The 20,874-nt window shown below is 31.3% G+C and overlaps 2 protein-coding genes across 3 annotated transcripts; one reads left to right on the forward strand and one right to left on the reverse strand.

Moving 5' to 3' along the window:
• Positions 1 to 11,034: 11,034 nt before the first annotated feature.
• Positions 11,035 to 13,792, reverse strand: alien (COP9 signalosome complex subunit 2 alien). Its single transcript, XM_018452549.1, has 9 exons — positions 13,627 to 13,792; positions 12,995 to 13,189; positions 12,796 to 12,921; positions 12,500 to 12,667; positions 12,244 to 12,418; positions 11,996 to 12,134; positions 11,692 to 11,908; positions 11,355 to 11,495; positions 11,035 to 11,278 (listed from the first exon to the last, which is right to left on the reverse strand). Exons 1-9 carry the CDS (start codon positions 13,678 to 13,680, stop codon positions 11,159 to 11,161), a joined length of 1,335 nt encoding a protein of 444 aa, XP_018308051.1. The 5' UTR covers positions 13,681 to 13,792; the 3' UTR covers positions 11,035 to 11,158.
• A 1,110-nt stretch (positions 13,793 to 14,902) lies between these two features.
• Positions 14,903 to 17,947, forward strand: LOC108725524 (uncharacterized). Of its 2 annotated transcripts, none has more exons than XM_018452578.1 (3): positions 14,903 to 15,014; positions 17,188 to 17,365; positions 17,449 to 17,947. In XM_018452578.1, exons 1-3 carry the CDS (start codon positions 15,005 to 15,007, stop codon positions 17,933 to 17,935), a joined length of 675 nt encoding a protein of 224 aa, XP_018308080.1. In that variant the 5' UTR covers positions 14,903 to 15,004; the 3' UTR covers positions 17,936 to 17,947. The 2 variants fall into 2 exon arrangements, with proteins under 2 accessions (XP_018308080.1, XP_018308079.1); XM_018452577.1 differs by lacking the exon at positions 14,903 to 15,014 and adding an exon at positions 16,359 to 16,617.
• Positions 17,948 to 20,874: the final 2,927 nt, after the last annotated feature.

The following is a 20,874-nucleotide window of genomic DNA, read 5'->3' on the forward strand; positions in this document are numbered from 1 at the left end:
AACACCTTACACACGAGCTCGTAGCGAGCGAGAGCTCAGATAGTTCAGAAAGTGCGCGCGGAAGAAGAACATAGAATATAAGAAGTATAGTAACGAAACTCTATAGCAGTTCTACCAATACAAGAAAACAAAGTGACCAACATACATTGCATATTCCAACAGTAAATAATTCGAGAAGAGAAAGATTTTCTTCTGTCTAATTAATTCGCGAATTTTAACATAGACGCACAATAAGGCTGAAAAGTTTTTACAAATTTTATATACTCGCCAATTTTATAAATAAAGAAATTTTATCCTTATAAATAATTACACGCGGTGTACGAATTACGGAAACGAAATTATACGCTGGTAATTGTTAACTAAACTAGGAAATGATAATGAAAAACCGATTTGAATAAAATTCTCAGGAAGTGTGACCACGAAGGGTTAAGAGTAATATTTATATAAAAATTGCATATACATCAAATACTTTTATAATATATTACAAATTAATACAATAAAATTCTGTACACCTTAATAATTGGGCCAAATTAATCTATAGCGTAAATGAATTTTTTGCTTAGAATAAACTCTACAATATATTTTAGACGTTTTGTTTGTGGAAGATTTTGTATAAATTAAAATTAAATTTTTGTTTAAATATAGAAATCAATTATACAATGTATGTATGTCCAGCAAAATTAACAATACTATAAGTAACACTTTTATGAAAAGACATTTATTAAAACACAATTTTATATTTTACAAATAAGATAAATGGAATCCTTACAAATAAGAGAGAGATAAAGAGATTTCTTACTGATCCATGTCGAAACTAGCGAGGGTAACTTCCCTCACAATTTTCTCGACCAATGTTGGAGCGCCTTAAATATCTAATAAGTTATTTTGCGAGAAACAGGAAACGCAAATTCCTTACATTTTTCAAGTAGTTTGCGATTCGGAGTAAATGCTAAGACGGAAAAGTGAAATATTTCCCGCCGACATTTCTGCGTACATCGCACGCAATTTATAAGAATAAAATGAAACACGAGTGGATTTTGAGAATGCGCATCGCCAGGTTTTTATCTCGGTAATGAGCATCCCGTAACTTTTTTTCGCAGCACATATATCACACAGATAATATACAGCGGTATGTCAGAGAGATGGAGAGGGAGGAAACGTCCCGGTAAGAATATTTGTGTGGGAACGGAGGCATGGCTTGGCTTAAGGCTCTTTTCATACTCTTTTCTGCCTCCTTCTTATCTTCCCCCAAGCTCTCCACGCGAGAGGCCAAAGTAGGGTCGAAGGACTCAACAAATATCATAAAATGTAAATGTCAAATATTCCGCGCGATCCTGGCGAGAACGTCTCAATTTACCAATATACCGGGATCCTTTCATCTGCTCTGCGTGTTTGTAGACGGATTAATTCGTCATCCATTTGTTTTTCGTTTTTGCGACATGTGTTATCTTGAAATTAAAATTTCTGTCTGCGTGGACGAAAACGAAAAATCCCGGTATTGATATCGGACATTAGTATTTTTTCTTGTAAAAACGTAATATCATTGCATGAGCTTGGCATTGTTTAATTAATACATTTATTTATTAAAAATGTTAATTGTAAGATAAATAAAAAAAGTGTTAATTTAATATATCATAAAGATTAACTGAAAAAATATACTGCCACATAATTGCTTTTAAATCATTAATTTTTTTATATGTTTTATATGTTTTTATATGTTTGTATTACTTTCTAATATATATAGTCATCTTATATGTCTATATAAAACAGTTTTTAACTATAGTGCTGGGAATCTGAGAGTGACCCATTCTGGACGGATTGCTTAACGTTTCTGATCAATTTTAATTGTAATATTGTTGAGAATGACTCCAAAGTGAGTTTAAACGTTCAAGATTACTAAATAAAGAAGACATCAGTGTTATGAAGAAGTAATTTTACTAATCAAAATTAGACAAGAAATTAAATTGGACGCTTCAGAAACACAAAAGAAAAATCATCACAGATATAACATCGATTTGTTATTTTTACTCATAGAATACAGAATTAGATCTTAATTCCCAAAATTGAATAGTTAAACGAACTTACCGTGAAATTCGACTCCAATTATGTTCCCGTCCAGATGGATATATGTAGTTGCATTCACTTGCACTGATCCAACAGGCTATTTTAAAGCTGGAAATTAAAATCAAAATTAAATGCTAATTGGGCTCTCGAAATTAAAAAAACAATAATATAATGTACGAACAATGAGAGCGTTAACACAGCGCGGTAATTGGTGCGCAATTTATACAATAGTCTAATAATACTCACATAATATATGTATATATTGTTACGTCCTGATGACTTCGCGATTCTTTTCTTTCGTGGAGAAAATCTGTTTTTCTCTCAAATGCAAATAACTTGCGATTATCTCCAGGATAGAATCAGTAGCATGGCCGATCGAACATTGATTTTTTTAAACTACTTAATTATTATAAATAACTAAACACCAATTAAAGGAAAATAATTATTAATATTTGATTAAGAGCACGTGCAGTAGCTTTATGAGTCACAGATAAGATTGATCACATTTTCCGACTCACAAAACAATTCTTATCACTCCTATTTTTTTTTCGGGAAACCTTTGATAAATAGTAATAAACCGGACATCCGTTACCTCTCCTCCTCCATCCGGTAGACTCCCATTTTTTTATTTATAAACCTATAAAGGGGTAAATTATTCATCCAAGTACCGAATCGCATCAAATCCCGGTATATACATGGCCCTTCGGAGAGGCCCCGCCAGTCAGTCATAAAATTTCAGTCAGTCAGTCAGTCAGTCAGTCAGTCATAAAATTTTGATCAGTCGAAGGGCAAAGTAGTTCCAAGTGCGAAGTTCTCGGTTGAGTGCAATCCAGAAATCAGAAAGTTCATTCTCGAAGATCCTTCATCCTTGGTGGAGAACCATTACTGGAACCTCACTGAGCCATCATCGAGGACTTTTGCTATTATTCTCAATACTACCTCCAACAAAATAGTAAGAACAAATTTTGTGTGTTTCTCGTTTCTAATTAACTTTAAATTTATACGATCATCTATATTCTTTCAATCTCTTTCTCTTTTTTAGAGGACCTTAACCACACTTCAGCCCCACCTTTTTCTCCTAACAAATTACTTAAGCGGTATAAAATTTTTAACGGCTTACAAACGTTGCAATTCAACGAACATACGACATTTCTGCAACGTCTCCTCAACATTGAATCTACATTTCGCAATGTTGCAATTCAATATTTTTGAGATATTGATTCAACGTTAATGTGCTGTACGGAACAAGAAGCTGCAAGTTCAGTTTTTACGCGCGTGCACACATCAGCGAAACACATCGATGATATTGTTGATCACGCGAATGCCGCGGAATATTATTCACATGTTACATCGTTATCGGAGGATTAGAACGTTTATTCTGTAAAACATATTAGTGCGCGCATATTGCCGCGCTGTCACATTCGCATAATCCGACGAGTAATCTCATCGCGCAGTTGATCACATGCTTCATCGTGTCTACCATACAATCAAGGCTGTAATGAACGTTAAAGGCGGGAGTATATGGTAGACGCAAGTATCTCGAAGCACAAGACTTAAACGCGTAATCGGATTTGAGAGCAAGCGACGATCACAGCGTACGAACGAATACGGAGCATCATAAAAATCAGGAGAACATCTCTCGGATCAGGCGGTCGATCACAATTTGAATTTCAGATTATGCAAAATTTCGAGCGCGTGCATCCATTTTCCGGCATTATGGTCAAATAAAAGCATAACGATACGTAGGCTACAGTAAATAAGGGAAACTAAGGGAGAAACGGGGACGTAAGGTATAACTCACTTAAAGTGACAAAATTTTATCAGCGGGTGGTATAAGTCGGTGGAACGTTCTTGTCAGCGAAGGTTCATTTTTCACATATAGCGCGCCGTGCAAGTAGAACGTCTTCTGGGAGGTATATCCTAATTACGGGCCTTGGCCCTGCGTTCGTATAAACAGGCATCAGTAGTAATAGAACGAAAGAGGATCACGAAAGAGCGAGTAAAGTGACGGCGTTGCGGCGTCGGCGGTAATACTTATGTGATAATAACAATATAAAAAAGTTAGTAAAAATGCCACGCATGATCCGCTCGTGTCGTAATAAATAACAATAATAGTAATAAACATGTCTTGTAAAGAGCGAAAAGCCAAATATTGCGATTCAATTCCATAAAGGAATTCCTTATTTCATATATTGTTGAAAGTGCTGCACTTTTGCATACTATTAAAATATAATAAGTTACAAAAATTTAATTGAATTCGATCTTTAACGTGATTTACAATATAATTACATCTCTAACCACACTGTAAGAAAAGTACATAAAGTTACATAAATAAATAAATGTAAAAATTACACAATTAGTAAAAAAATATAAAAATTTTGTGTATTTTTACAAAAAAATTAATACTGTTTCCTATAATTGTATAAATACAGGGAATTGCAAACTTTTCAACACAGTACTTGTAGGTAGATAAACCAGACTAAACTTGTGAGTCAAAAAGTCCTTATCATTTTGCAATTTTCGCAATAGTTAACGAGATATTAATTTCTAAAGATTGCCGAATAAGTATATAAAAGATGATACTCGGATCATTTTGACCCAGACATATAAGATAACTTTAAAATGTTTTTTAAAGTTCTTTATGAAATATTTTAAAGATGTTTCTTAGAAAACTCTTAAGGAATCCTAAAGACGATTAGTCATAGGCTACGTTTACACCGTGCATTTAGGTCGCGGCCTATACAATAGATGTTCTTGTTTATCTTGTAAGTTAAACAAAGACACCTATCGTATAGGTCGCGGACTAAGTGCACGGTGTAAACGTAGCCATAGTGTAAATAGGATTTATACACAGATGATTTACATGTCACTACATATTACTACGTTAATATCTCACGCATACATACATATAAATTTTCGTACAACAATAACCTTTTAATTAGACGTCTAAGAATTCTAAAGATTCATCAAATTTTAAGAACTGTTGTCAGGACTTAATGGTTTTAGCTAGAATGCTATATTGGACTAAGAAATAATAAAGAAGATATCAATTTCGAAATTTTTTGCCATTCTCGGCATAAACTCTACTTCACAGACACGTATGTATTAACGCGTGTACTTTAATCCTGAAAAAAGAGTTTCGAATCTGTAAAAGAAAAAAAAAGTAATTATTATATGAAAATTATATAGTTTGGTCGTTAATATATACAGACGGCTTTTAGCATTAGTCTCTTAAATATATTTTAAAATTGTTTTATGAGTCAATTTTAGACATTTTGCACATTGGGTAAACTAAACAAAAATTGCGAAAATTGCAAAATAGTAGAGGACTTTTCGACTCCATTTACTCCGCTCTATCTGCCAACAAGCGGTGTTTCAAAAAGTTTGAAACGCTGTGTATATCTTTATATTAAACGAAAACTATGATGATAATAATATATATATTTTATACCCAGAGAGTACAAAGTCGTCTAAAAGATGAGTAAAGGTGACTAAATTATTATGAAGATATTTTTTAGTTTAACCCCTCGTGGTCCTTCTGGGTCAAAATGATCCGAGCATCATCTTTCACACTAGATTTCAGAATCTTCCTGGCATCGGAAGATACCTGCCTCGTACCTGCCATCGACTGGAGGTATGAAGCTGCAACTATCGATAGAGATGCTTTTAATCGGACCATTAGTATGCGTTTAGCAACCATTCGCACAAAAAGCGTTTTTTTTCTCAGATCAAAGTGTTAGCAAGTGTGACCAACATGTCGTGAGATATTGGTGTAGTAGTATATACATACATGTCGATGCGCTGGAAAAACAGCGACAACTAGTGATTTTGTCGGAGTTCGAGCTACGCTTTAAGATCTCCTTAAGGAAAATCGAAACTTTGATTTAAAAATCGTTCACTAGCGACCTTTCAAAATCTGAACATTTTTTATAAAAATTTAGGGGTGTTCTTTTGGTATGAAATGGAAGCTTTTGAGCTGAGAAGCTGATTAAAAAAATATATTTTTTTTTCTTGTCAGTCTAATATAAATATATATATATATGTATATACAATCAAACGAATTCATTTTTTCTCATCATACGTATATAGACGTCTATATATGTCTATATATACAGGATATCCCATTTTAAATAATGCATTAAGATTTCTCGAAAACTATGGTAGATACGGAAAAATGTTGCAAACAAAAGTTGTACAGTTCGGAGGGAGATATAAGAAGGTACCATTGATTTGACCTTGGGTGACGTGGCCAAGCCCAGGTCAAAGTCGATTTTTTTAAATGGGATTTCCTATTTTCCGTTACATTTTCTTATAACGTATCTCGAGAGCTTTTCAAAACATTATAATAGAATATATTTTCATTAAGTATTTTTCGAGTTATAAGGCTCGAAAGTTACAATACAGTTGGCATTAGCATTACGTAAGTTGTTCGACCGACGGCTAAAACCTCTTGAATGTTGTTCAGGATCATGTCTTGGATAAAATTTGTCAAAATCAAGGCCAATGGAAATTATTCCTCTTATTTTCATTTTTGCACTAAAAATTCATTTATGCAAAATATGCATTTTATGCAAAATATTCAGTTAAATCTTTTAGCATAAATATCCGCAGTCTAGTAATGTGTGATAATTTGGTCATTCCAGCATCCCCTTAAACGACGGTTTACTTGCGCGCGCAAGCAGTCAGCTCTCATATAAGTATTTTTTCAACACCCTGCCATACACATATCGCGTGCACTTACTTGGGCACGCGCGTGCACGCACGTATGCCGCGCAAATTGTTAATTACCGACCATTAGCTTATTAGAGGCGCGTTCGATTTAATTAGCTTGAGACTAATTTTATTGCTTTCTCGTTAAAATGCTGCGGTCATATAAAGTCAATCCTTTTTCACTGCGGACCACGTACGTGCATATTACGCACGTGACGCCATACACACACTCCCTAATTTATGTTACTGCAAAACATTAAATTTCATTACATCGCTCCATGTCGTTAGAATCTTTTTTGCGTTAAATTTTCGATGCAGCGCGCCGCATAGAATCATTTTCTTTTATTTCTGAGTTAACACTAAAGAGAACAGCCTGACAGAGAATTTTACATCCTGAATTTCTCGATTAACGAGGTTGTAAGGCAAATGCTATATGTTAAGAATTACTTGAAAAAATTACAGATTATTTTAAATTGCATTAAAATTGCATAAAAGTAATACAAAAAATTAGAGACAGCTGAATCAAAAATTATTTCAATAAAAAGTGATATTTTTTAAATACTCTAATAGAAATATATGAAAATGTATTATAAAATAATGATAAAAATCTCAATTTTTTTATATAAGTACTTTATGAATTCAAAAATATTTATGTAAAGTTACATTGAGATGCAGACGTTAATTATTCAGTAAATAAATAAAATATTTATTTGTTATAAACTACTTGGTGAATCTCAATGAAACTTTGCATAAAGCCTTTTTAGTATTTAAAATATTTATGAAAATAAAATATTTATATTAAAAATCAGATTTTTGTTATTATTTTAAAAAATTTTGTTTAACATTAAAAATAATAACAAATAAAATTAATGATCTATAAAAATATGTTGCTCAATAAAAACAGAATGTTATGAACACAACTTTCACATGTATGTAGTTTGTTTAAAGTGTAAATATTAATATATGTGCAGTTTTATGCCCTTACAACCTCCTTAAGCCCAGCTTATGCATTTTTGTAACGCAGTGCAGATACGTATAACACAAATTTATATTTGATTTTTAATTAAATCTTATATTTTTTCCTCTGCAATTTAGCTGAACATTTGTTAATGTATCAAAGAGATCAATAAGCCCATTTGAAATGTCATCTATATTTGTATTTGTTGCGGCACATATAAACATGTAGCCGTTTCACTGTAATTAAGTGCCAATCTTGAAATGGGTTTGCAATCAGGTATTATTCATATAGATTTCGCGGGCAGTTGCCACTGCTCGTAAACTACCTGCTAAATTTGTTTACGCCTGTCACAAATTATTTATTACGTAACGTTAGTTACTTTATCAAGCTCGATAGAATCGCTAACTCAAATACAGGGGACATACTCTGACAAATAATGACATCGGCACGAGCCAAAAACAGTCTAAAATGCGCATGTACAAATTATTAAATGTCCAAATTGACGCTTATCGAGTGAATATCCATTTCTGTTACTGGCAACCATCGATACAATTATAGCAATTATTCAAACGACGGATACGAGGGTATAATTTAATTATTGCGTACGCCGGAATTAAAACAATTTTTTAATAAATATGTGATAATTAAAAAGAACAACATATACGAACACTTATTGAAATATATATCTATCAATAAAATATATGATACGCATTAAAACAAATATAACGGATAGTATATAAATTTTAAAATCAAAATAGAAAGCTGAATCTTTTACGAAATTTGGTAATTTTTCCGTAATAACAATCAGAAAAAGATTTTATATAAAAAGGTAGGATTAATTTGTGTAGCTGTCAGTACAATCAGTAAAATACAAAATTACTTATTCTAAAAAAAGGAAAGAATAAGGCGTCAAATATAGTAGGTGCGCTAACAACAGGTGCCCGAACAAAAAACATTATACCGTGAAAAGAATTTAAATGATAAGTAACTTTTTTTTAAAAAAGAAAAGAATAAGTCGTCAAATATAGATGTGCTGCCTGAACAAAGAACCGTTGTACAGTAAAAAGAATGGTGGAACAAAAAATTTTTGTTTTTGCGGTACAACAATTTTTTGTTGTACCCCGCAAATACAAAATTATTTATTCAAAGAAAATTAACGAAGAAGGCGTCAAATATATATTATATGTGCTGTCCAAACAAAAAGCCATTGTACTGTAAAAAGAGTTTAAGTGATATGTACAAAAAGGGAGTTAAATATGGATAAACTGCTGGAACGGAAAACTGTAGTATCAAATTAAAAGTTTAAATAACATATATTATATTATATATATAAAAGATTTGATATCAATAATTAGCGCCAAATTATAATTCCATAAAAATAGCATTTTCCAAGTGACACCCTGGCAAAAATTTTTCTCATAATTTCTCATAAAATCTTACATAATTTCTCATATACATAATTTCGGAGAAATTATGTGAAATTATGTTGTTCAGGATCATGTCCTGGATATTATTTGTCAAGATCAAGGCCATTGGAGATTGTAGATTTGAGATACTTCTTATTTTTATTTTTACGTAGAAATGAATTTTTAGTGCAAAAATGAAAATTAGAGGAACAACCTCCAATGACCTTGATCTTGACAAATGTTATCCAGGTCGTGATCCTAAACAACATTCAAAAAGTTTTAGCCGTCGGTCGGACACCTTGAGTAATGTTATTACCGGCGAAACTATAATATTCAAGCTTACAACTCGAAAAGTACTTCATGAAAAAATATTTTATTATAGCGTTTTGGAAAGCTCTTGAGGCTATACAAGAATGTACAATAAAAAAATTTGGATTTCCATTTTAAAAATTCATGTTGACCCTGACCTGACCTTGGTAGTGCCCCCTATCCAAAATCCGTTATGTCCATCTTCTTTCCCCTAAGAAAATCTACAACTTTCATATAAAACTTTTTCTTGTATCTCTTTTAGTTTCTGAGATATTTGCCTGGGGCGATTAAAATGCCCCTGTATATTCAAATATCATTTTTGAAGTACTAAAAATAGCTGGAAAACTTTTTGGTAATATTTCAAAAAAATTGCAGATTCTTTCTGTAACATTTCATCAATCTTTCAATAAGGTTTCATGTGCAAGAATCGCGGATATTTGCTATTCCAAAGCTGTCTTAGAACTGTTGCAAACATATTTCTCAATTTTTATGAAATATTTCACTTTTCAGTTGGATTGTTTCTGAAAACTTTCTATGCTGTATGGGTTAAGAACAAAAATTATCTGCTTTAAAAACACAAATTCACTGCTAATGTATTTATATAATTTTCAGAGAAAAATGTTTTATTTCCTAATCCTAAAATGAAATTAATTTACAGATATCGACTTGCAGTTGAAGAATAGCACTCATTGTCAGCTATGCGTAAAGGTTATTATTTTATCATTGAAAAATATAATTACAACGTTAAAATCGTTAGTTACAATTATTTAATTGTTCCGGAACAGGATACCTGGAATCCTATATTGAAATTTTTTAAAATTTTGTTTTAATATCGTTTAAAGTTTCAAGATAAAATATCGTTTTGTAGTAAATATCCAGAACTTTTCTCAAGCTATAAATAAAAGATTTAAATGTTAATTTAAAATAAAACTGTGACACAATAAACAACATCCAATAATGCCTTTGATGAAACTGATTTTCATCTATTATATTGCATCCATTACATTACATGTTAATGTAATTTTGAAGATATAAATAATCTCATCAATTATAGGGAGATAACAAGTTCTAGAAATTTTAGTCGAGTCAAGTATTTTATTTTCTTTTATATCCATTCTTGTAAAAACTCATTGCGATTCTAATTCAGTATCACATAATTTACAAAATTGATTGTGCAAAGATTTAGACAGTTCTTATATAGGTTAAAGAAAAAATTATTTTCGACTCTTAAAACACTAAAGTTATATACATATATAACAGCCGTTATAGATTATAGATTGTTACGATTTCATTGATATCAATACCAAAATCTGGAGACACGGTAGTGTCTCGGCGCTAAGCCAAGCGCAGCGACACTGCTGTGCCTTCTTTATGCGATATTGCATACCGTAAGACATTGTTTTTTATCATCTAAAATAATGTATAATAAAAGCTAACAAAATGAGCTAAATTTAACAAATAAGAAAGCTATTAGTATATATTGATCTAAAAGTTTCCTGACATTTGTATCTCTATTTTTGCTTCGATTCTCACTTTGATTTATTTAGGACAGAATTTATTTAATGGAAATAAAAATAACTCCTATGCTAAAATGCTAAATTTATTATATCACAATAGATTTCATTTCTTTTTGAATAGGACTTTTATGAAATACTATACACAAAGTGAAAATTAGATTGTATTTATTGCAGGATCACATGCACTATGCCGTTTAAGACATTTTGTTCACAATGGCTGTATGCAAGGATTGCAACTGACCTGCCCATTTATCGAGAGCATTATAACGTGCGGCACATACTGATTTCTTATCTAATTCAAGAACTTGATTTACCTGCAAAAAATGTAGAGTTATACTATGTACGATCAGAAAGCGCTCATAAATAATTCAAGATTATAAAAATTATCACCTGATCTATACGACCATGAATAGTATTGTCCAAAATACAAGATACTAAGAGACTTTCCACTTCTGAAACGTCAATGTTCAGTTCCTTACTTATAAAAGGAATATAAATTCTAGTATATGGTCTTATCAGCTTGATTAGAACCTGAAAAAAAAATTATATGCATTAATAAAATATCACTGTTTATTAAATAAAATATCAATGTTGTATAAATAAGGCATATAAATTTGTGTTTTATCTCAAATACTTTAGTAAATTATAAAATAATCAAAAACTTTATTACAATAATATTAATATTAATGTAAGCTGCAAATGTAAAAGAAAATGTAAAAAGATATACCTGTGTACGTATGTTACGTAATAAATCCTCAATATGTTCTCTAATAAAGGGATCATCCATGATATTGTTTCTATTTTGTTTTAGAATTAATTCAAACTGATTAATATCATTATTCTGATAACTGTTAACTAAATTTGTCATTGCTAAAATTTCAGGATCGTTCTTGTATGGTTTTGCCTCTTGTGAATCAAATGGATTTATACCAGATTTCATTAACCTAAAATGATATTACAGATATATATTAATTGTATAAATATAATGCAGATGATAATAATAATAATGAAAAATAAATAATCATACTTACATATTAGCCAAAACTAAATACTTTAAACACGTTGTACGTCTTGGCGATCCAGATTCGTCATAATTTTTAAAGGCTTCGAAAAAATCAGTATGAGCTCTTTCAAATTCACCTTCCCTTAAATGCATCTTGCCCCCACATTCTGAAAAAATAGCACTTTGCTTTTCTAAGTATACATGTATGATCCAAAAGTTGTTGGGACAATATATAACAGTAAATATTGTTTCTGAGAAAAACATTCAAGTTATTACCTCTGATAACACCCATAATTAATGGATGGGGAATAGCACTTTTAATATGAAGACTCTGTTCATAAAGCGTTTTTAATTTCTTATTATTTTTTTGTGCTGTATACATCTGTATTTCTAAGGCATAAATTTCCAATAATTGTGTTCCTTTTTTCAGATCATCTTCTCCATCATCAGTCTAAAATATATATATAACATAAGCTAAATAAATAATCTAGACATAAATATATTCAATGTCATATGTTACTTATATACACACCTGACAACTTTGATGAAGTTGTTTCAGTATTTTCGCCAATTTATTAAAATCTGAACGGTCATAATATAACTTTCCCAATTTTGTATTTGTTTTAAACCATAACCTATCATTCTTTGCATCTTTTAAGGCGTCTAATGTAGTTTCATAGAAATCTTGCAATAACTCCATCTTAAAGAAAATATCTGTTGCTTTTTTAAATGTATACAAATTTTTTTGTATATAAAAGATTAATGAAGGACAAAACAATTCATCAAGATACTAAATACATAACATGCTTGTTTATTAAATATACTCACATTCTTTGATGTACTAATGTAGTCCAATATGGAATTTATTGACTTTTCTGAGTGATTTCTAGTAACTGCACTTTTAATGTATGTTAACAATTGCTTATACCTTGACATCATCTCTTTATAATTAGACTGAAAAGAAAACATTTCATTTTTATATAAAACAAAAGCTACAAATATTACTGACATATCTTCTCTCAAATACCAGTTTAAAATTAATTTTGATCATCTGTTTTAAAGCCTTAAAACCCCATTCTCCCTTTTCGCCGCCTTCCAGATCCAGTACTTTCTGAAAGCTTTGTAAAGCAGCTTTCGGATCATCTTCCTTGAGTGCTTTACTATTATAATATTGATTTTCTAAATCGACATCTGGTTCAGAGTTGGAGTCTTCAGAATACTCCTAAAACAAATTAGCGATTAGGGATGTAAGGCCAGGAGGAATGTATAACAATGGGTACATTCCATTTCATGCATAATATGCATGAAGCATCACTTATCCTTGTTATTCACCGAATATTAAACAAGGATAAACGATGTATTATACACATCGTGCGTGAAATGGAATGCATCCAATAAGTATCATTAATGTTTAATTCAAGTTGCTAACATAACCTAACCCGATGAAAGATTGGAGATGTTTGCGTAAGAATACAACGGAAGAATTGTCAAACAGCGAACCCATTCATCGAGGACGATCTTTCGTGGTATACCTCTCGGACTATTTTTAATGATTTTTAAATATCCTAGGCGAGAGCTCCGAAAATCGTAACCTCGCTGTGAGCCGGAAGGATCGTTCTGCGAAATGACGATTCTGTGGGTCTCTGCAGGGAAACTTACCAGTCCATAATCCTCCTCTTCCTCGCACATGAAATCGTCCTCACCATCTGACATTTCGTGAGCTCCTCTCGACCAAAGTTAGCACGAATTTTACGCGATTTTCTGTTGATAACGATAATAATGTACATACGAACAACACCACAACGTATTTTGAAATCCGATTCCGACAGCCACAGATGTCTATACTACACCTAGATCGGCTAACTTGCGGCTTTAGGGTGCTGTCCCATGACAGTCGGAATTTCGGAAAACGGAATCTCGGAAAAATAATAGAGTGTGAGGATCAACCAATCAGAATTATTGGGATGCATTAGAGCACCGACGAGATACTATTAAAGACCGACATCCTTACGGAAGTTCTCATCCTTGTTAATATTGAAGTGATTAAGAGTAAAAAAACTGATTGTACTAATTTTACGATTTATTAGTTTATCAGAAATCATGTATTGTGGAATACATAGTTTCTGATAGGTTGAAATTCTTATTCTCTGTTCTACGTTCCCTGTTCCTTTTATTCTGCGCAGCTCCTAATGTAGGATTCACACTGCATACGACATTCGATGTGCGTCGTCCGATATCCAATAGGAGAGCTTGTTTTTCTATGTCGTCCGATGATACTTAGGGTGAAATCACACGGTGCGGAAAAAGACTGCGGAATAGAGAATGCGTCATTGAAGCAACCAATCAGCGCTATTCCGAATAGCGCTGAATAGCGTTGATTGGTTGCTTCAATGACGCATTCTCTATTCCAGTCTTTTTCCGCACCGTGTGATTTCATCCTTACCGTATGAAAATGGGTGCGTTCAGCAGACTCAACAGTTTTGCAACCGTTTTATGATTGTCTGCTGAGATAGGACCATTCTTCTAGATCTAAAAGTATGATTCAATTAGCGCGAAGGAAACTTCCAACAGTTGCAAAACAACCGTTCTGCTGAACGCAGCCAATGTTCGTCAAGATTTAACTTGTTCGTTCGACGACGTACGGTCAGGGCCAAAAAGGTTGCAACACTTTTTTCGATGGGTTTTGGAATGCACCCTACTCACCGAGAGATTGGTTCTTATTGTCGATTCATGAATGGGTGCAAATGGGTCTTAAGATGCTAATACGGCTTTCTGATTGGTTCAAGCACTAGCTTAAGCCATCTCGAATCTTGATCAACGTCTATGGATTCCGTACTTAGTACTAGTTCTTTTTCCCTAGTAAATTCACTAGAATTCAAGTGCAAAGGATGCAAGCAACGCGACAAACCTCATATCTTTTCCACCATGGTCGTAATTGAAAGTAAACGTAGGTCGTAGACATAATTCAATGCATTGTATCGTATTGCGTCAAATTTTATAATCACAGTGGTTACTTATTTGAGATTGAGAGTTCCATATGGTTAACGGTAAGTGATAGATTATGTAGTTATTTTTAAGTATTTAGTAGTATTTTGAACATGAATTATGTGTAAGAAAATAGTTTTGAAATGGTTAAGAAACATAACCTCATTAATTTATATAAAATCTTTTGTATGTACGAGGATCAGGGGGACAGAAATACCTAGTTGTCTGAAAACATATCGAGGCATGTTCAAGAGCTTTTTTATGGCGCCAGCACCTATAAAACCATAAGCTTAAAACGTAAGGTGTAAGCATATGAACATTTTTGCTTACATTAGGGCCACTGTCACCAAGCTCAATTAACTTAACTGGCCAGTTAGTCCATCGGAATTGACCAATCGCATTTGTCATTTTATTTGCTTCAAACAAAATGACAAACAAAATTCAATTGCTTTCCTACATTTTTAAAAATATGCCACTAATCTAAATATTTGTGCATCATATCTGATTATTTGAAAAACGGTAATGCTGTTTTTGATGTATCGATCATGTAACTTTTTCCCTAGAGCGTACTATGATTTAAGAGCTCTAAATTTTAGCCAAAAGATTATTTTTTCGGATTTTCTAATAGGATCTTTTATGTATAGAATTTGAAAGATAACATGTCAGTAATCAAAGAACTCATCGGTTCTTTTATAATTTTATTATAAAAGAACCGCTTTAGAGAAAAAGTTATATGCCCATGTAGCACAAAACATTGAAATAACATTATTTCAACTTTTTGACATCGATTGAAAACATTTTCAATGCGTTAAAAATTAATATAGGATATAATAAACTAACATATAATATATAATAAGTACGTAATAAAATTATATATATATTGTTACGTCCGTGCCTTATGTCCGTGTTGCGTCAACCGCCTAGACGCCAAATAGCGAGAAGAGTTCTACTTTTGTTTGAAACATTTTCCCATATCTTTTATACTTCACGAGATATTTCGATGCTAAAATTAAAATGGAACTCCTGTATACTTAAAGATTTTTAGTACTGCCAGTATATATCAAAATACAATCTTAGAAAGAAATACTTGTCTTGAATATGTTACGATATATATTTACAAATTTAAATGGCTAGATATTTCTGTTCCCCTTACATTAATTGAACAAATTAGTCTTTATATATGCAGCTATTTATTATTATATTTTACATATAATACATAATTTTATATATTGTTAATAGCAATCTTTATTAATTTATAATTTTGTTGTAAAATAAGTTACTTTAAATTCATTTCACATTTTCATGATAAACTTACCTAATGTTTTTCTACCGATTAAAAGATGATATCAGAAACATTCTTTTTGATTACAAAAACAATTATTTAATAAAAATATTTTTTTCCACACATGCTTTCAGTGACATTAGAAGTTAATTGTAAAATGGAAGATCATCCTTATACAACTTTAAATTCATTTACATATGTTGATTGTGTGAAATCTTCATCTGAAAATGTTATTGAAGGAAAAGAGAGTGACGATTTTCTTATACAATTATATAAGGAACGAAGATATTTATATGATAAAAGTCATAAGGATTTTCAGAATAAACAGATAAAAGAAAATGCGTGGTTTGAAATTTCTACTATCATGCAACAAAAAAATCTAGGTTAATACTTTTACATTATTATAATAGCTACGTTATCTTGGGAACAAGCTACGTCATTTTGTCGTTATTTTGACGTCAGTTTGCTACCAGAACCCCGTAGCAAAGGGTCACAGTTATGTCACAATTGAGTCACTATAGGAAGAAAATCATTAGGAAGAAAATATTGCATGATATCACTATGAGATTGTCATAACAAAATAACACAGTAGGGAGATGCTCATTCTCAGTTATATTATTGTTTTTAAATCTATTATTTAAAGTCTTATTGTTTTTAAAATCTATTATTTAAAATCTTATTGTTTTTAAAATCTATTATTTAAAGTCTATTATTGTTTTTAAAATAATATTATACATGTTACAAAGACATTCGCATATCATCATGACATTGCTGTGACATTACATTATGATAAAGCAGACATTCTCACATCACCATGACGTAACTATAATTGTTGTGATGTAACTGTGATATTTTTTTACTATGGAGTAATATGATATACATTAGTGTATGTATATTTAGATTTTACGAATAACTAAATTAATATTTATTACAATTTGTATTTTTTTTTATAGGTAAGCGCTACACACCTAAATATTGTCAAACAAGATGTACTTCTTTAAGAGATCAATATAGTCGTGAAAAAAGAAATATTAGAAATAATTTCAAAAATGGAAGTACTTGTTCAAAACGGAGAACATTTCCATTTTTTACTCAACTATCTTTTCTTGACAATTTTATTAAAAGGAGACGGTAAGTGATATTACATTATAAAATTGGTTAAAATAATTTTTTTTTAATTGAGAATGTTTAGAAATGTTTTGTTACTTTTTTAGAACTTTTTCCAACGTTGAACGAAACAGAAACGCACTTCAATCCATAAAAGACACAGAAGTAGTAACACATGAAGATAACAATAATAATGAATCTACTAGCGAATCGGAGGATGAACAGCAAAATACTGTCAAAGTGCCTCAGAAAAGAATTATTAGTATGTTTCAAGATACACCTCGAGACATGGAAAATCTTGAGCAAGTATATGACCGAGATAGTAACCGTACCAAACAAATAAATGGTTTAAGGTTTAAAAGACGTAAAATTGAAGAATCAAAAAGTATTGATGATACATTGACGAATATCAGTAAAACAATTCTGAATTTTCTCAAAAGTACGAAAAAAAATACTACAGATAATATAAAAACAATTGATCAATCATTTGCTAATTATATTCGCGTACATTTAGAAAATATTTCAGAACCTGAAAAAACAGTAAGAAAAAAGATGATAATTGATGCCCTTACTGCACCACTACCCAAAAAGTAAGGACAATTACTGTATTTTTTTTTAAATCCTGGTGAAAATTTTTCTGTTTTTCATATAATTTTTTAAGAATTTCTATATGTGTAATTTTTCTATATAAGATATATACTTTGATCAAATATATACCTTGATCAAAAAGTTCCCGGAATCAGGTGATGCTCTGAGTCAGCTGATTTGAGTTCTGTTTTTTTTATTAGGTTGCCACATCTATCATTGACATTTCCATCAAATTTTATCGCCATAGCTTGACATTTGTAAAAGTTACGCCGTCTTGAGTACATCTACCTCTGCACGTGTTTTCGATTTTTTACAGTTTTAAAAATGGAGTTGAATTTGCAACGAGTTTGTATTAAATTTTTTGACCAAGAACGAAACGAATACCATCCAACAGCCATCGAATTCACCTGATATGGCTCCCTGCGATTTTTTTCTGTTCGATCGAGTCAAAAAACCACTACTAAGAGGTAATGGAAAAATCGAAGACGGCTCTGATGGCTATACCGACAATAGAGTTCCAGAAATGTTTCGAGAGCTGGAGTCGATAGAGAATACTTTGAAGGAGACAACATCACTTTTGATGAATAAACTTGTATTTTGAATTTTCTGAATGAATTCCGGAAACTTTTTGATCAAGGTATATATATAATTTCTATATAACTTTTATAACTTTTTCACATTTTTTACATGAATTGGAACACTTCTCAGAAAATCTACATCTTTTCTCAGAATTTTCCATATATGTTAATTATGAAATATCGTAAGATATATTTCTAAGATTTTTTGTAAGTACAATTTCTGATAAAATGTTATAAAATCTAAAATATTTAAAAATATTTTTTAAAAATATCATGGGAGAAAAATCTCAAAATATTTCAGAATTCACATGAAAAATTCTGAGAGATGTAAATTTTCTGAATATTTCTGAGTATTTTTGAAAAACGTTCCAATTTGTATAAAAATTATAAGAAAAATTTTCACTAAGAAACTTTCTTAAAATTATGCTTTAATATTGTGATTTAAATTTGTGTTTAAAAAATGGCTAACTAGTATTATAAAACTTTTTATTGTAATATTCTGTAGCATTAGCGGCACTCTTATATGATAAATAATTATTAAAATAAAGATATATTATCTGTTGTTATTTTTTTATTTTATACGTGATATACCTATGTAAAACATCATGAAATACTGATGAAATAGTTATTTCATCATTTAGCTATCATATATTTTAATAAGTGTATTTTAAAAATGGTGTTAAATAAGTAAAAGCATTTTAATACACATCAAAATTATTATAAATAATAAATACATAAGTGCTTTACATTCCAAATAGAACATCACGTCACGATATATCAAAATGGTGTGAAGATGACATCATTTTGACATTATCGTGACTTGTTGTTCTACTTGGGATACAGGACTAAATATTTTAGCATTTTTTAACTAAAAGTTTTATTTAAAAATTTAGATATTTCATTTATGCGTGTAAAACTATAGTTTTTTAAACTGTCCCTATAACCTTCTCTGCAATCACAAATGTTGACAGATTATGTTTACTGATTTGCTAGTACTGTGTTACAAACTGTTGCTTTAAATTTAGAAATGAGTGTCCGTTTTTGGGTCAATACATTTAAGTACTTTACCCAGGAATTGGACAAGGTTGCGCGATTTGCCAAATAAGTACCGAATTTTATATTTTAAATAACGAGGATCACTTTTAATTATTTTAAAATTGGGATAATTAATTTGATAATCAATTTTAATTAGTCTATAATTTAGAATAGGTTTATCTTTACTATAACCAACCTTATTACTTTTGTTATTAATAAAGTTTTTATTTTGGGAAATGTCTGGATGGATTTCGATTGAATTTTGGAATTGATGAAGTTTTTGATAAAGCGGGAAAGGATCAATATTTAAAAATAAACTTTGTTTGATTAGAAATTTGATCCTTTTAATCTGATGGACACGCCATCCGGTCCTTTTAGCGTTCAAAACTGAATTGTAACTAAAGTAAGCTTGGTTTAAGAAGTAAGAGTAAGAAATTGACCAATCAGAGTCGATTATTCTTTTCACAATCAACCGTGATTGGTCAATTTCTGACTCTTCTTAAACCAAGCTTACATACACTTCGCATATTGTAAACGACGCCTTATTACTATAAGGGTAAATTTTCACGAGCTGCTTAAACAGGCTGTTTAAGCGACAAAAAAGATCCCGTGGTCAAAATTGACGAATATCAAGCGTCCATTTTGATCACGTGATCCTTTTTGTCACAGGCTGCGGTCCACTTGACGCTACAAACTCTTCAAACCGTTTGAACGACCAATCAGAACAAAGAATTTTACAAATTGACTAATCAAAGAATACTTCGAAGCGTTTGTAGCGTCAAGTGGACCACATTCTGAAATAGCCGGTTTAAGCAGCTCGTGAAAATTTATCTTATGCGTCGTCTACGACTGCTTTCCTTTTAGGAGACACAGTCGACACAAGTGTCGTTCTATCTTTATCACTCTCTGAATGTCAAGGATAGAATAACGCTTGTGTCGATTTGTGTCATCAAATGGAAAGCAGCGTACAATATGCGAAGTAAGTTTGGTTTAAGAAGTAAGAGTAAGAAATTGACCAATCACGGTCGAATGTGAGAAGAATTGACTGTGATTGGTCAATTTCTTACTCTTGCTTCTTAAAACAAGCTTACTACGTGTATTGTAGACGGGCCATAAGGCGTCGTAGAAATTGGTCCGAGATCTCGGAGAGAGAAAGAATTAACCAATCACATTTAAACAATTTAGTCACATGATCAATGCGATTGGTCAATTCTTTCTTCATCCGAGATCTCGGACGGATTTCTAGCATCGTGGACACTGGGCTTTAGACCATCTCGAATCTTGAGCAACTTCTATGGATTCCGCCCTACATATAATCGCATCCATGATGTA

Source organism: Mycetomoellerius zeteki, unplaced genomic scaffold, assembly GCF_001594055.1.
Source record: "Mycetomoellerius zeteki isolate Tzet28-1 unplaced genomic scaffold, Tzet1.0 scaffold35, whole genome shotgun sequence".
Lineage (NCBI taxonomy): Eukaryota > Metazoa > Arthropoda > Insecta > Hymenoptera > Formicidae > Mycetomoellerius > Mycetomoellerius zeteki.

Excerpts from the sequence above, each read along its gene's own strand:
- LOC108725524 (XM_018452577.1), top strand. The coding sequence starts at position 16,359 with ATGCTTTCAGTGACATTAGAAGTTAATTGTAAAATGGAAGATCATCCT. Across the intron at positions 16,618-17,187 it reads CATGCAACAAAAAAATCTAG|GTAAGCGCTACACACCTAAA; the intron begins GTTAATACTTTT and ends TTTTTTTTATAG. Across the intron at positions 17,366-17,448 it reads AATTTTATTAAAAGGAGACG|AACTTTTTCCAACGTTGAAC; the intron begins GTAAGTGATATT and ends TTACTTTTTTAG.
- alien (XM_018452549.1), bottom strand. The coding sequence starts at position 13,680 with ATGTCAGATGGTGAGGACGATTTCATGTGCGAGGAAGAGGAGGATTAT. Across the intron at positions 12,668-12,795 it reads ACATTAGTACATCAAAGAAT|ATGGAGTTATTGCAAGATTT; the intron begins GTGAGTATATTT and ends ATTTTCTTTAAG. Across the intron at positions 11,909-11,995 it reads TATTTAGTTTTGGCTAATAT|GTTAATGAAATCTGGTATAA; the intron begins GTAAGTATGATT and ends ATATCATTTTAG.